Here is a 14,020-nt window from a genome sequence, read left to right as displayed (position 1 = left end):
CCATCATAGTTCTTGGAATTGGAATTTTCTTCATGTGAATCTTTCAGATGTGTTCACTTGAATATTATCTTGATTTCTCCCACATCACTTAGTTCATGGTTATCATGTCAGGCCCTACTTAAGATGATTTATAAGTCGTGCACTGGGGCTTTTTGGACTCTATTTCATGGATGTCTGAAATAATACAATCAACAGAAAAATATTTTACATTCTTTTGGAGAAGGAAGCATGTTCATTCTTTAGGTTCATCCTCATTTTTCCTGTAAACACCTACATGAAACATCACAATGAGAATACTGCCTTTACTGGTGTGGGCGCTCTTATCATCAGGTGCCAACAATGGATCTGTCATATGATCGGCATCAATTTCCCACTTTGAAAGGAGAGGCTTTCACTGAGTAATTTGGTTTGCTCTCTGTCTGCAGAGTGTGAACAGCACTGATACTGACCAACCTTTGGGTGTGGAGAAGTTGTGAGTTGATGCTTGCTTATTATGGAGATGGAATGACAGAAGCCGCTGCAGATTCCGTATCTGCTTGTTTGCCCCCATTGTTCTGAGGCCAATTCTGAAGCAGCCTAATTTGCTCCCAGAACAGCAGATGCTGCTTTGCTACCTGTGGGTTGCACTTTGTGAGCAGATAGCTTTATCTCTCAGTGCTTTTACTTTCCTTTCTATACAAAAGATCAGAGAAGGAAACTGGTATCATAGCATGTATTTTAGTTTTGAGAGCCCGCAGTAATGACAGTAATCAGAGGGCATCTGGGTGGCTCAGTCGGTCGGGTGTCGGACTCTTGATTTCGGCTCGGGTCATGATCTCAGGGTTGTGGGATTGAGCCCCATGTCAGTGCAGAGTGGGCTTGAGATTCTCCCTCTCCCTTTGCCCCTCCCCCCCGGCTTGAGCATGCTTCTCCTGCCTCAAATGCATAAATAAATCTTTTAAAAAAAATATGGGGCGCCTGGGTGGGGCAGTCGGTCAAGCGTCTGCCTTCCTCTCAGGTCATGATTTCAGGGTCCCAGCATTGAGCTCTGTATCGGGCTCCCTGCTCAGCAGGGAGTCTGCTTCTCCTTCTCCCTCTGCAGCTCCCCCTGCTTGTGCTCTCTTACTTTCTCTCTGTGTCAAATAAATAAATAAAATCTTTTAAAAAATGAATAAAATAAAAAAAAATAATGAAAGTAATCAGATTCACTTTTTAATTTAGTTCTGGATATTTTAAAGCCAAGATTACTAAGATCTATGCTAATAGGTAAATTAAATGTGTACTACTAGAGGAGTCCAAGATGGCAGAGGAGTAGGAGACCTTAATTTCATCTGGTCCCAGGAATTCAGCTAGATAGCTGTAAAATCATTCTGAACACCTGTAAACTCAACTGGAGATCTAAGAAAAGAATAGCTGCAACTCTACAAATAGAAAAGCGACCACTTTCTGCAAGAATGACAACACGAAAAAACTCACCTCAAAAAAGAGAACAAGAGGCAGTACTGACTGCCAGGGACCTAATCAGTATGCACATAATTAAGATGTCTGAACTAGAGTTCAGAATAATGATTATATAGATACTAGCTGGGCTTGAAAAAAGCATAGAAGACACTAGAGAATCCCTTTCTGGAGAAACAAAAGAACTAAAATTTAACCAAGTTGAAATAAAAAAGGCTATTAATGAGATGCAATAAAAAATGGAGGCTCTAACTGCTAGGATAAATGAGGCAAAAGAGAGAATTAGTGATATAGAAGACCAAATGATGGAGAATAAAGAAGCTGAGAAAAAGAGAGATAAAAAATTACTGGATCATGAGGGGAGAATGTGAGAGATAAGTGATACCATAAAGCGAAACAATATTAGAATAATTGGGATCCCAGAAGAAGAGGAAACAGAGAGAGGTGCAGAAGGTATATTGGAGCAAATTATAGTGGAGAACTTCCCTAATCTCGGGAACGAAACAGGCATCAAAATCCAGGAGGCACAGAGAACCCCCCTCAAAATCACTGACAACAGGTCAACATCCCGACATACAATAGTGAAACTTGCAAATCTCACAGACAAATAGAAAATCCTGAAAGCCACTCAGGACAAGGGATCTGTAACTTACAAGGGTAGAAACATTAGATTGGCAACAGACCTATCCACAGAGACCTAGCAAACCAGAAAGAACTGGCATGATATATTCAGGGTGCTAAATGAGAAAACTATTCAGCCAAAAATACTTTATCCAGCTAAGATGTCATTCAGAATAGAAGGAGAGATTAAAAACTTCCAAGATAAACAAAAACTAAAAGAATTTGTAATCACAAAACTAGCCCTACAAGAAATATTGAAAGGGGTCCTTTAAGCAAAGAGAGAGTAAAATAACATAGACCAGAAAGGAACAGGGACTAAATAAAGTAACAGTCACTTTACAGATAATATAATAGCACTAAATTCATATCTTTCAATAGTTACTCTGAATGTAAATGGCCTAATGCCCCAATGAAAAGACACAGGGTATCAGATTGGATAAAAAAGCAAGACCCATCGATATGCTGTCTGCAAGAGACTCATTTTAGACCCAAAGACACCCCCAGATTTAAAGTGAGGGGGTGGAAAACCATTTATCATGTTAATGGACATCAAAAGAAAGCAGGGGTGGCAATCCTTATAACAGACAAATTAGATTTTAAACCAAAGACTGTAATAAGAGATGAGGAAAGCCACTGTAGCATACTTAAAGGGTCTATCCAACAAGAAGATCTAACAATTTTAAATATCTTTGCCCCTAACATAGGATCAGCCAATTATATAAGCCAATTAGTAACAAAATCAAAGAAACACATAGACAGTAATACAGCAATAGTAGGGGACTTTAACACCCCCCCCCTCACTGCAGTGGACAGATCATCTAAGTAGAAGATCAACAAGGAAATAAGGGCTTTGAATGACACACTGGACCAGATGGACTTCACAGATATATTCAGAACATTCCATCCTTGAGCAACAGAATACACATTCTTCTCTAGTGCACATGGAATATTCTCCAGAATAGTTCACATACTGGGTCACAGATCAGGTCTCAACTGGTACCAAAAGACTGGGGTCATTCCCTGCATATTTTTGGACCACAATGCTTTGAAACTGGAACTTAAACACAAGAAGAAATTTGGAAAGAACTCAAACACACACAGAGGCTAAAGAGCATCCTATTAAAGAATGAGTGGGCCAACCAGGAAATTAGAGAAGAATTTAAAATATTCATGGAAACAAATGAAAATGAAAATAGAACTGTTCAAAATCTTTGGGTTGCAGCAAAGGTGATCCCCAAAGGGAAATATATAGCAATACTAGCCTTTCTCAAGAAACAAGAAAGGTCTCAAATACACAACCTAAACTTACACCTAAAGGAGCTGGAGAAAGAACAGCAAATAAAGCCTAAACCCAGCAGAAGAAAAGAAATAATAAAGATTAGAGCAGAAATCAATGAAACAGAAACCAAAAGAACAGTAGAACAGATCAATGAAATTAGGAGCTGGTTCTTCGAAAGAATTAATAAGATTGATAAACCCCTGGCCAGACTTACCAAAAAGAAAAGAGAAAGGACCCAAATAAATAAAATCATGAATGAAAGAGGAGAGATCACAACCAACACCGAAGAAATACAAACAATTATAAGAACATATTATGAGCAACTATACGCCAACAAATTAGGCAATCTGGAAGAAATGCATGCATTCCTAGAGACGTATAGACTACCAAAACTGAAACAGGAAGAAATAGAAAACCTGAACAGACCCATAACCAGTAAGGAAATTGAAGCAATAATCAAAAATCTCCCAACAAACAAGAACCCAGGGCTGGATGGCTTCCCAGGGGAATTCTACCAAACATTTATTTTTATTATTATTTTTTAAAGATTTTTATTTATTTATTTGACAGAGAGAGAGAGACAGCGAGAGAGGGAACACAAGCAGGGGAAGTGGGAGAGGGAGAAGCAGGCTTCCTGAGGAGCAGGGAGCCTGATGTGGGGCTTGATCCCAGGACCCTGGGATCACGACCTGAGCTGAAGGCAGACACTTAATGACTGAGACACCCAGGTGTCCCTTTACCAAATATTTAAAGAAGAATTAATACTTATTCTTCTGAAGCTATTTCAAAAAAATAGAAATGGAAGGAAAACTTCCAAACTCTTTCTATGAGGCCAGCATTACCTTGATCCCCAAACCAGACAAAGACCCCACCAAAAAGGAGAATTACAGACCAATATCCCTGATGAACATGGATGCAAAAATTCTCACCAAAATACTAGACAATAAGATCCAACAGTACATTAAAAGGATTATTTAACACGACCAAGTGGGATTTATTCCTGGGCTGCAAGGGTGGTTCAACATCTGCAAATAAATCAATGTGATACATTACATAAATAAAAGAAAGGACAAGAATCATATGATCTTCTTGATAGCTGCAGAAAAAGCATTTGATAAAGTACAGCATTCTTTCTTGATTAAAACTCTTCACAGTGTAGGGATAAAGGGAACATATCTCCATATCACAAAAGCCATATATATGAAAAGCCCACAGCGAATATCATTCTCTATGGGGAAAAACTGAGAGCCTTTCCCCTAAGATCAGGAACACAGCAGGGATGTCCACTATCACCACTGCTGCTCAATATAGTACTAGAAGTCCTAGCCTCAGCAATCAGACAATAAAAAGAAATAAAAGGCATCCGAATTGGTAAAGAAGAAGTCAAATGCTCACTCTTTGCAGATGACATGTTATTCTATGAGGAAAACCCAAAAGACTCCACCCAAAATTACTAGAACTCATACAGGAATTCAGCAATGTGGCAGGATATAAAATCAATGCACAGAAATCAGTTGCATTCCTTCACACTAACAATGAGACAGAAGAAAGAGAGATTAAGGAGTCAATCCCATTTACAATTGCACCCAAAAGCATAAGACACCTAGGAATAAACCTAAACAAAGAGGCAAAGGATCTGTACTTAGAAAACTACAGAACACTCATTAAAGAAACTGAGGAAGACACAAAGAAATGGAAAAACATCCCATGCTCATGGATTGGAAGAACAAATATTGTTAAAATGTCTATGCCACCTAGAGCAATCTACATATTCAATGCAATCCCTATCAAAATACATCAACTTTTTTAACAGAGCTGGAACAAATAATCCTAAAATTTGTATGGAACAAGAAAAGACCCCAAATAGCCAAAGAAATGTTGAAAAAGCAAACCAAAACTGGTGGCATCACAATTCTGGACTTCAAGCTCTATTACAAAGCTGTAATCATCAAGATAGTATGGTACTGGCATTAAAACAGACACATAGATCAATGGAACAAAGAACCCAGAAATGTACCCTCAACTCTACGGTCAACTAATCTTCAACAAAGAAGGAAAGAATATCCAATGGAAAAAGGACAGTCTCCTCAACAAATGGTGTTAGGAAAATTGGACAGCCACATGCAGAAGAATGAAACTGGACCATTTCCTTACACCACACACAAAAGTAGACTCAAAATGGATGAAAGACCTCAATGTGAGATAGGAATCCATCATAATCCTAGAGGAGAACACAGGCAGCAACCTCTTCAACCTTGGCTGCAGCAACTTCTTGCTAGACACATCACCAAAGGCAAGGAAACATGGGCAAAAATGAACTATTGGGACTTTATCAAGATAAAAAGCTTTTGCACAGTAAAGGAAATAGTCAACAAAACCAAAAGACAACCAAGAGAATGGGACAAGATATTGGAACGCTTGGGTGGCTCAGTAGGTTAAATGTCTGCCTTCGGCTCGGGTCATGGTCCCAGGGTCCTGGGATCGAGTCCTGTGTCAGGCTCCTTGCTCAGGAGGAGACCTGCTGCCCCCCTGCTTGTGCTCACTTGCTCTCTCTCTCTCTCTCTGACAAATAAATAAATAAAATCTTAAAAAAAAAAAAGAATGGGAGAAGATATTTGCAAATGACATATCAAATAAAGGACAAGTATCCAAAATCTATAAAGAACTTATCAAACTCAACACCCAAAGAACAAAGAATCCAATCAAGAAATGGGCAGAAGACATGAACAGACATTTCTCCAAAGACATCCAAATGGCCAACAGACACATGAAAAAGTGCTCAACATCACTTGGCATCAGGGAAATACAAATCAAAACCACAATGAGATACCACTTTACACCAGTCAGAATGGCTAAAATTAACAAGTCAGGAAATGACATCTGTTGGCAAGGATGTGGAGAAAGGGGAACCCTCCTACACTGTTGGTGGGAATGCAAGCTGGTGCAGCCACTCTGGAAAACAGTGTGGAGGTTCCTCAAAAAGTTGAAAATAGAGCTACCCTATGACCCAGCAATTGCACTACTGGGTATTTACCCCAAAGATACAAATGCAGCGATCTGAAGGGCTCCTGCACCCCAATATTTATAGCAGCAATGTCCACAATAGCCGAACTATGGGAAGAGCCCAGATGTCCATCGATAGATGAAACTATAAAGAAAGATGTGACATATATATATATATACAATGGAATACTACTCAGCCATTAAAAAATGAAACCTTGCCATTTGCAACGATGTGGATGGAACTAGAAGGTATTATGCTAAGCAAAATAAGTCAATCAGAGAAAAGCAATTATCATATGATCTCACTGATACGAGGAATTTGAGAAAAAAGACAGAGGATCATAGGAGAAGGGAGGGAAAAATGAAACAAGATGAAACCAGAGAGAGACAAACCATAAGAGACTCTTAATCTCAGGAAACAAACTGAGGGTTGCTGGAGTGGAGGGGGGTGGGACGGATGGGGTGGTTGGATGATGGACACTGGGGAGGGTATGTGCTATGGTGAGCACTGTGAATTGTGAAGACTGATGAACCACAGACCTGTACCCCTGAAACAAATAATACATTATGTGTCAATAAAAAAAAAAATCACACCATTTGCAACGACGTGGATGGAACTAGAGGGTATTATGCTAAGCGAAATAAGTCAATCAGAGAAAGACAATTATCATATGATCTCACTCATATGTGGAATTTAAGAAACAAAATAGAAGATCATAGGGGAAGAGAGGAAAAAATAAAAGAAGATGAAATCAGAGAGGGAGACAGACCATAAGAAGCTCTTAATCATAGGAAACAAACTTAGGGTTGCTGGAGGGGTGGGGGTGGAGGGATGAAGTAACTGGGTGATGGGGCATTAAGGAGGGCATGTGATGAAATGAGCACTGAGTATTATATAAGACTGATGAATCACAGACCTGTACCTCTGAAACCAGTAATACATTATATGCTAATTTAAAAAAATCTAAATACCCATTCAAAAAAATCCACAGAGATGCTACTCTCCTAAAAGAAGCGACAGTAGTTTCTCTAGGGCAGCTCTCTCTTGCTGCGTCTGCACACAGTAGGAGTCTATAAATGCTTGTTGCCCACACAGTGTGACTCCTTATAAGCTGCCCTGTATTCAAGTCAAATGAGTATTTCTCATGTTTCCTCTGGGCTCTTCACATTGAAGTTCTAACAGTATCAGGTTTCATGCCAGAAGGCACTGTCTACTCAGTTTTTTTTAAATTGAATTTAAAACAATTCAGAGGGCCATATATCCAGCACATATATACACCATTTTCACCCAAGTAAGTATGTGCCAGAATACAACTATAGCCTTTCTTATTAACCTTTGAACACTACTCCTTGACTATATTCTGTCTTACTAAACCCACCCAAAAGGAATTAACGGGCCTTTTCGTTACATGACACTGAATATTTAAACAGGATAGAATAAGTGACGCTATTTAAAGGAAATACAGCTTCATTATGTTACCTATTTACAAATTCATCAACCTCAAGTACTGAGAAGCAATGACAGAATTTTCCTCTGAGTATAATTTTAGGAGAATGGATTTGTTTGGGTAAATTGTTATGAAGTATCTTCATTGTCTTTCTTATGTTTAGGTGAGTTGCTAAACCTGCTGAGGGTTTGTGCGGTTTAGATTTCTTTTCCACCCACCCCGTGTGGTGATGTTAGTGGCAACTGTGATAATTAACGAATGGCTATGCACTCGCAGTTTAGAGGTAAGTGTACTTGTGTTTAAATGTTAGTGTTGATTCCTATGAAACTAAGTTAATCGACAAATAATTATTCAGTTCTGTCTAAATTAACTTTTACCATTCCTATTTATTTTCCCTTCGGCTACGAGTGTCTGGTGGGATGGGAACTACACAGTTTCAGTGGTGAATTTGAAATATATAATATGGGTATTCTCAAATTTGAAGGAAGTGATACAAGGGCGTAAGAGGTTATCTGGGGGGCTCAGGGATCGTATCTGGTGAATTAACAATACTGTGGTTTTGACAAGGATGTGTTCTCTCTGCCAGTTCCCCAGCACTGAAGCCAGTCTGTGATGAAGTATTCCCTACTCCACTGCAAAATGAGAAAAACAAGGCAAATATTGGGAGCTTTGCTTAAAGCCAAATAGATTTATTTAGAGACTTTATTTGTAACCATGTCATCCCTAATATTTTGTGTGTGTGCTAAAAATATGCCTTTCAAACAGTGGTAATGATTATTATCTATATTGAGTAGCATTTATTCAATGCACACAAGTGTGTAACCCTTTCCCTGGTGAGTGGCATGTTTTCCTGGCTGGATCAACAGCACAGTGCATTTTGGAAAATAACAATACAAACATTACATCTTACCCTATTATTTTTCAATCATTTTAGAATACCTTTTTCTTAAAACAACGAACAAAACTGTGTGTATTTTTTAAATAGTTCATCAAATTTACTTAAGTTTGACCTGTCTTAACTAATACCATTTCTTCAATAAGTTTCATCCAACTTAGGGAGGATGATTAAAACAGACTAGGGGTTTCTTTAAGCTTTAAAAATAAAGATAAAAAATTATCATTACACACACACACACACACACACATATTACTGAGACTTTTGAAGATCCTATAGAAGGGAAATGATAGTTCAAGAGTTCTATAGTTTCATCAAGTCGCAGTGCTTCAAAATGTCACGAAACAGAGCTTACTCTGTAAGACTAACTAAGCAGCTTTCTTGGTCCCAGTAATACTCAAACAAACTTCAAAACAAAACTCTTGACAAACTTGGGGAACTCACAGCACCTAACTTAACTAGAAGCACAAAACTGTAAAAGATATGATGAGCAATTACATCCGACCCTATTGTAAGTTAAAAAACAACATATAAACTTGTCTGAGAAGATTCTATGAAGTCCCTAATATCCTAGCCTTGTGATTTCATAGCATTTAATTCATGCACAGATGGCTGGATATGGATAAGTATAATAAAGGAATAAAAATGAAAAGGTCCATGTCATGGGAATCATGTCAATAAGATACAGTATTCAGATAACAGCATATTTTCCTGGCTATTTTGATTAGGTTTTCTCTTCAGTCACACTGGGTTCGTTCTTGAGTCAAATCTGCCAATAGGTAGAGTGAATGATGAAGTAAAAAAGAAAAAAAATGAGTTGATGTTTGCTGCAATCCAATCACAGTATTCAGACGCAGCCATTTTATGGCTTGATTAGATAACCAATACAGAAGTTAAGAAAAAACACTGGGACAATTTAAAAATTGATAACAGACATTTTTAAAGAAAAAATGAATTTGGCATGAAGTTTTTAAAACCTAGATTCTTCATTTTGGATTTCCTCAATAATCTATGTGAGAAAAGGCAACAGTGAGCCCTCAGAGAGCACGGAATTGTTAGTGGTAATTGTAGGTTCCAAAAGATGGGTTGGGAGGGGAAGGGAAGAGACAGAAAGAAACACAAGAATTATAAAACAATATCAATCACTTAAATTGGCCTTACAACATTCCAGGCATTGTTATGGTATCCATTTACTCCTTATAATTACACTGAGGTAGGATGGATGATTATACCCATTTCCCAGGTCAGGCAGCTGAGTCACAGAGATGAGTAGCCTGCAGGGGGTGATGCAGGCGGTAGGTGGCGCAGCTGGAATCTGAGCCAGGCAGTGGGGCTGCATGGTGCACCCTAAACATGGCCTCTGCATTGCTACTGTCTGCCATGCAACACACATTCTCTCATTTCACCCATACAACAACATTATGTGGTAGGTAACGTCATCTCCAATTTATAGATGGAGACCAAGTCCCAGAGCATCATGAATTTATTAAATGGCATTGGAGCATAAGATTTCAAGTGAGAGTTTCAGACTCCAAAGCCCTAGGGAAGAGAAGCACCAAGATGAAGTTTCTCAACTGGACTGAAGAGGGATGTGGTCTCCGTGGTCTTTAAGAACCTCACACCAAGATAAATGATTAATCTTACTTGTGGGTGAGAAGAGTCTGTTCTAGTCAATTCCTAACACAGTGCATGACATATGTGAGGATGCCTTGTACATTCTCCTTTGCGACAGTTACCACCTTTAATAACTCATTGTTTAGTATCTCTCTCCCCATAGACTGTAAGCTTTATTCATTTACTGGGAGCACACTATGTACCAGGCAGGTACTGTTCTAGGAATTTGTAATATGTAAGGGAATAAAATAAAGATCCTTACCTTTTGCTTATTTAGATTTGCATCCCTAGCACCTAGGAGAATGTCTGGCACCCAGGGATCCTCAATAAATATTTACTAAATGAATAAATGAATCAATTAAGAGGGGCAGGGAGAAGCAACAGAAAAAAACTACAGAGGGGTTTGATCTGTTAACTCCCAGTTTTTAAATTAAAATCTTAATATGTTTTGTGATTAATAAGGATGATCGTTTTATTATTTAACTCGTCTTTAAAAGCAGAAATGCTATCGGATATATTTTAATTCCAAAATCAAACTATGATCCACGTTCTGAAGGAGTACATGTGATTCAGGATGCAGTATTTGCTCCTTTGATGGACAAAATTTTCTAATTCTATTCCCCAGAGCCTAGCCTGTGTTTGTGTTCACCACTTTTCAAAAGGTGACTTTCCAAGGCAAGTCTCCCAGTAATAAGAGGTGTTTATCTTAAAGCTTATTTGGTTTTAGCAGTGAGGTTACAGGCTGTCATCCACATTGTTATTGACTCCCTCAATTACAGTCAATGGCATTTCACCTCCATGCAAAATATTAGTAAATTAACAATCCCCACTCTGCATTCATTTGGGAAATCTGCTCTGCTTGTGATGACGAACGTGACAGGCAGGGAGTAATCAGAGACACTCTGGCAATACCTTTAAGCCTTGCAAACATCAATTAAAACTCTGGCTCTGCACTTTGCAGTTGGCAGTTTCGTCTGTAGGGTAAATTTCTTTTTTCATGACACAGTGCAGAAGCATTGGTAATTTGCAAGACAAACAGGGAACAATCCCAACAAAATTAGCCAGAGAAACATCCACCCTGACTTTCTTGAATCTTTCCTATTTTCAATGTCTCTTTTAGACCATAAAATGAACTGTGGCACTGTGAACAATTTTCAGATCAGATTTACAATTCTCTGACATGACAACTTTGACTCAAGGAGCAAATTCGAATAAATATTTCTTTAGAGTGCTAAAAAGACTGCAGAGAGATTATTATTCAAGTGTCGTGACTGTCTCAGATCTAAGGGCATCTTAGTCTAATGAAGAGATTTTTTTACCCAGTAATTGCTAGGTCATAGGGGCTCTGTGGATGAGCTTCAGTAGATTTACCTAAAATTTGTAAAAAAAAAAAATCTTATGTGAATTTTATTAAGAAAGGCATGAATTATTTTCATCAGATTGTCTACCAGGCATTGTAACCTCACTAGACAAGACTCTCTGGTCTGGTGAGAAAAACCCAAGGGCTGGGGGGAAGGTTCTGCTGAGCTCTGCCACCATCCTGCTATCATGGAGTTACTCTGATGTTGGTGTCTTCCTCCATAAAATGTTTTCATCAGATGGTCAGTGATTCCTTTGTCTCCTCTAATACTTGAATTTTTGATGTTATGGGATCATAATTTAGCTGAATCTTTACCTCTAACTTCCTGTATTCTAATAACTGTATTAAATAATGATTCAGTCTCATCTTTCGTTGGTACATTGAGTATCATTAACCATAAAACAAATTATGAAAATACTAGCATTGTGTTAATGGAGCAGAAAGATCAATGCCTTCCATTTTCAGACACTATTACTTCTTTAAGCAAGTCAAACCCTTAGGAAACTTTTTTGTGCCATCAGGATCTCATTTCTTTACGTGGTACTTTGTGATAAAACCGGACTTACAATGTAAGTCTAATAGAACACTCTATCAACTATGTGTTTTTAAGCCTATCAATTTTATTAGGTTTCCAAAGACAGAAGAGTTGAGAAACTGGGCAAGTACTAAAGATTATCCAACTAATTATTTAAAAATACTTTTTTGGGGGGGGACTATAGAATTCTAGCCAAGGTTAAAATTTATCATTTTTTATAAAATTAAACTAAACTGAAAGTATTTTTATCATAATGACTTAATCAAGGCAAAGCAGGTAAAAATTATCAATTTTTTTCCCATTGGATCTAAAACCCAAGAAAAGACACTTTTTTTTTTTTTTTAAAAGTAAAGAGGGTTTCTAAATGAGAACAGGTGAATTAGAAATCTGAAAGATTGTTCTTATACTGGACATGTAAAAGTATAGCTAACTTACTGTCATGATGAGCCCCTTTTCCTGGAAGTATTTGACCAATGGAGCAGCATTCTGCTTGAAGTTCATTAGTCTCCTTTGGGTAGCTTTCAGATTGTCGTCAGGCCGTCCCTGTTGCTCTGCGCGCTTCAGTAATCTTTCTTTGAGCCTCTGATTGGCACAAGCCAAGAATACCACCAAGTCGGGAGTACAGATCTGCGAAGAACATCAAATAAGCAGACAAGCATTTAACACACCAACCAATGCAAGTGTGGGCAGTGGCATTCGTCTCTTTTAATTCTGTTGAGGATGCCGTATCTTTGGCCCTCTATGCCTTTGCCAGGATATTTCTAGGGATACTGCTCTGTACAAGAATAGGGGGAGCCATTACTCTTATCAAGGCATAGCTTGAAGTTCTTGAAGGAAATTAAAAGTGCTACTCCAGGGACACGTAAATGATAAGAAAGTGAAAGTGAAACGGGCTAGTTGCTGATACGGAGAAAGTTATGGAGAGAAGATCAAACCAGCTACAACACTCCGTTAAGCCAAAGCCAAAGCCTAAACCAGAGCAAGGCCCTAACTCTCTTCAATTCTAGGAAGGCTGAGAGAGGTGAGGAAGCTGCAGAAGGAAAGTCTGAAGCTAGCAGAGGTAAGTTCATGGGGCTTGAGGAAAGAAGGCTTCTCGTAACATGGAAGTGCAAAGGTGAAGCAGCAAGTGCTGAGGGAGAAGCTGCAGCAAGTTATCTAGCAAGTTATTTAGGTAAGATAATTAATGCTGTAGCTTACACGAAACAACAGATTTTCAGTACAGACGAAACAGTCTTGTCCTGGAAGAAGATGCCATCTAGGTCTTTCTCAGATACAGAGAAGTCAGTGCATGGCTTCAAAGCCTCAAAGACAGGCTTACTCTGTTTTTAGGAGCTAATGCACCTGGTGACTTTAAGTTGAAGCCAATGCTCATTTACCATCCTGAAAATTCTAGGGCCCTTAAGAACTATGCTAAATCCACTCTGCCTATGCTCTAAAAATGGAACAGCAAAGCCTGGATGATGGCACATCTGTTTAAAACATGGTTTATTGAGTATTTTAAGCCTACTGTTGAGACCTGTTGCTCAGAAAAAAGATGCCTTTCAAAATATTATTGCTCATTAACAATGCACCTGATTACCCATGAGCTCTGATGGAAATGGACAGTGACATTAACATTGCTTTCATGGCCTGCTAACACAACATTGATTCTGCAGCCCATGCACCACATAGTAATTTCAACTTTCAAGTCTTACTAGTTAAGAAATACATTTTGTAAGGCGATAGCTGCCATAGGTAGTGATTCCTCTGATGGATCTGGGCAAAGTCAATTGATGCTGTGAAGGGTGTCGAAATGACAACAGAGGACTTAAAATGGTACATAAACATA

At 38.5% G+C, this 14,020-nt stretch overlaps 1 protein-coding gene across 2 annotated transcripts in view; it reads right to left on the bottom strand.

The window, feature by feature from the left end:
- The window catches only part of AK5 (adenylate kinase 5), a 226,057-nt gene that overhangs the window by 158,834 nt on the left and 53,203 nt on the right, over positions 1–14,020 (bottom strand). For both annotated transcript variants that reach the window (XM_081817032.1, XM_081817033.1), the window contains exon 6: positions 12,628–12,819. In XM_081817032.1, coding sequence (XP_081673158.1) covers positions 12,628–12,819 — 192 coding nt within the window. The remainder of the gene's footprint in view (positions 1–12,627; positions 12,820–14,020) is intronic.

Source organism: Leptonychotes weddellii, chromosome 4, assembly GCF_054177405.1.
Source record: "Leptonychotes weddellii isolate Sample4059 chromosome 4, ASM5417740v2, whole genome shotgun sequence".
In the NCBI taxonomy this organism is placed as follows: Eukaryota; Metazoa; Chordata; class Mammalia; order Carnivora; family Phocidae; genus Leptonychotes; species Leptonychotes weddellii.
This window is presented reverse-complemented; position numbering and strand designations above follow the sequence as displayed.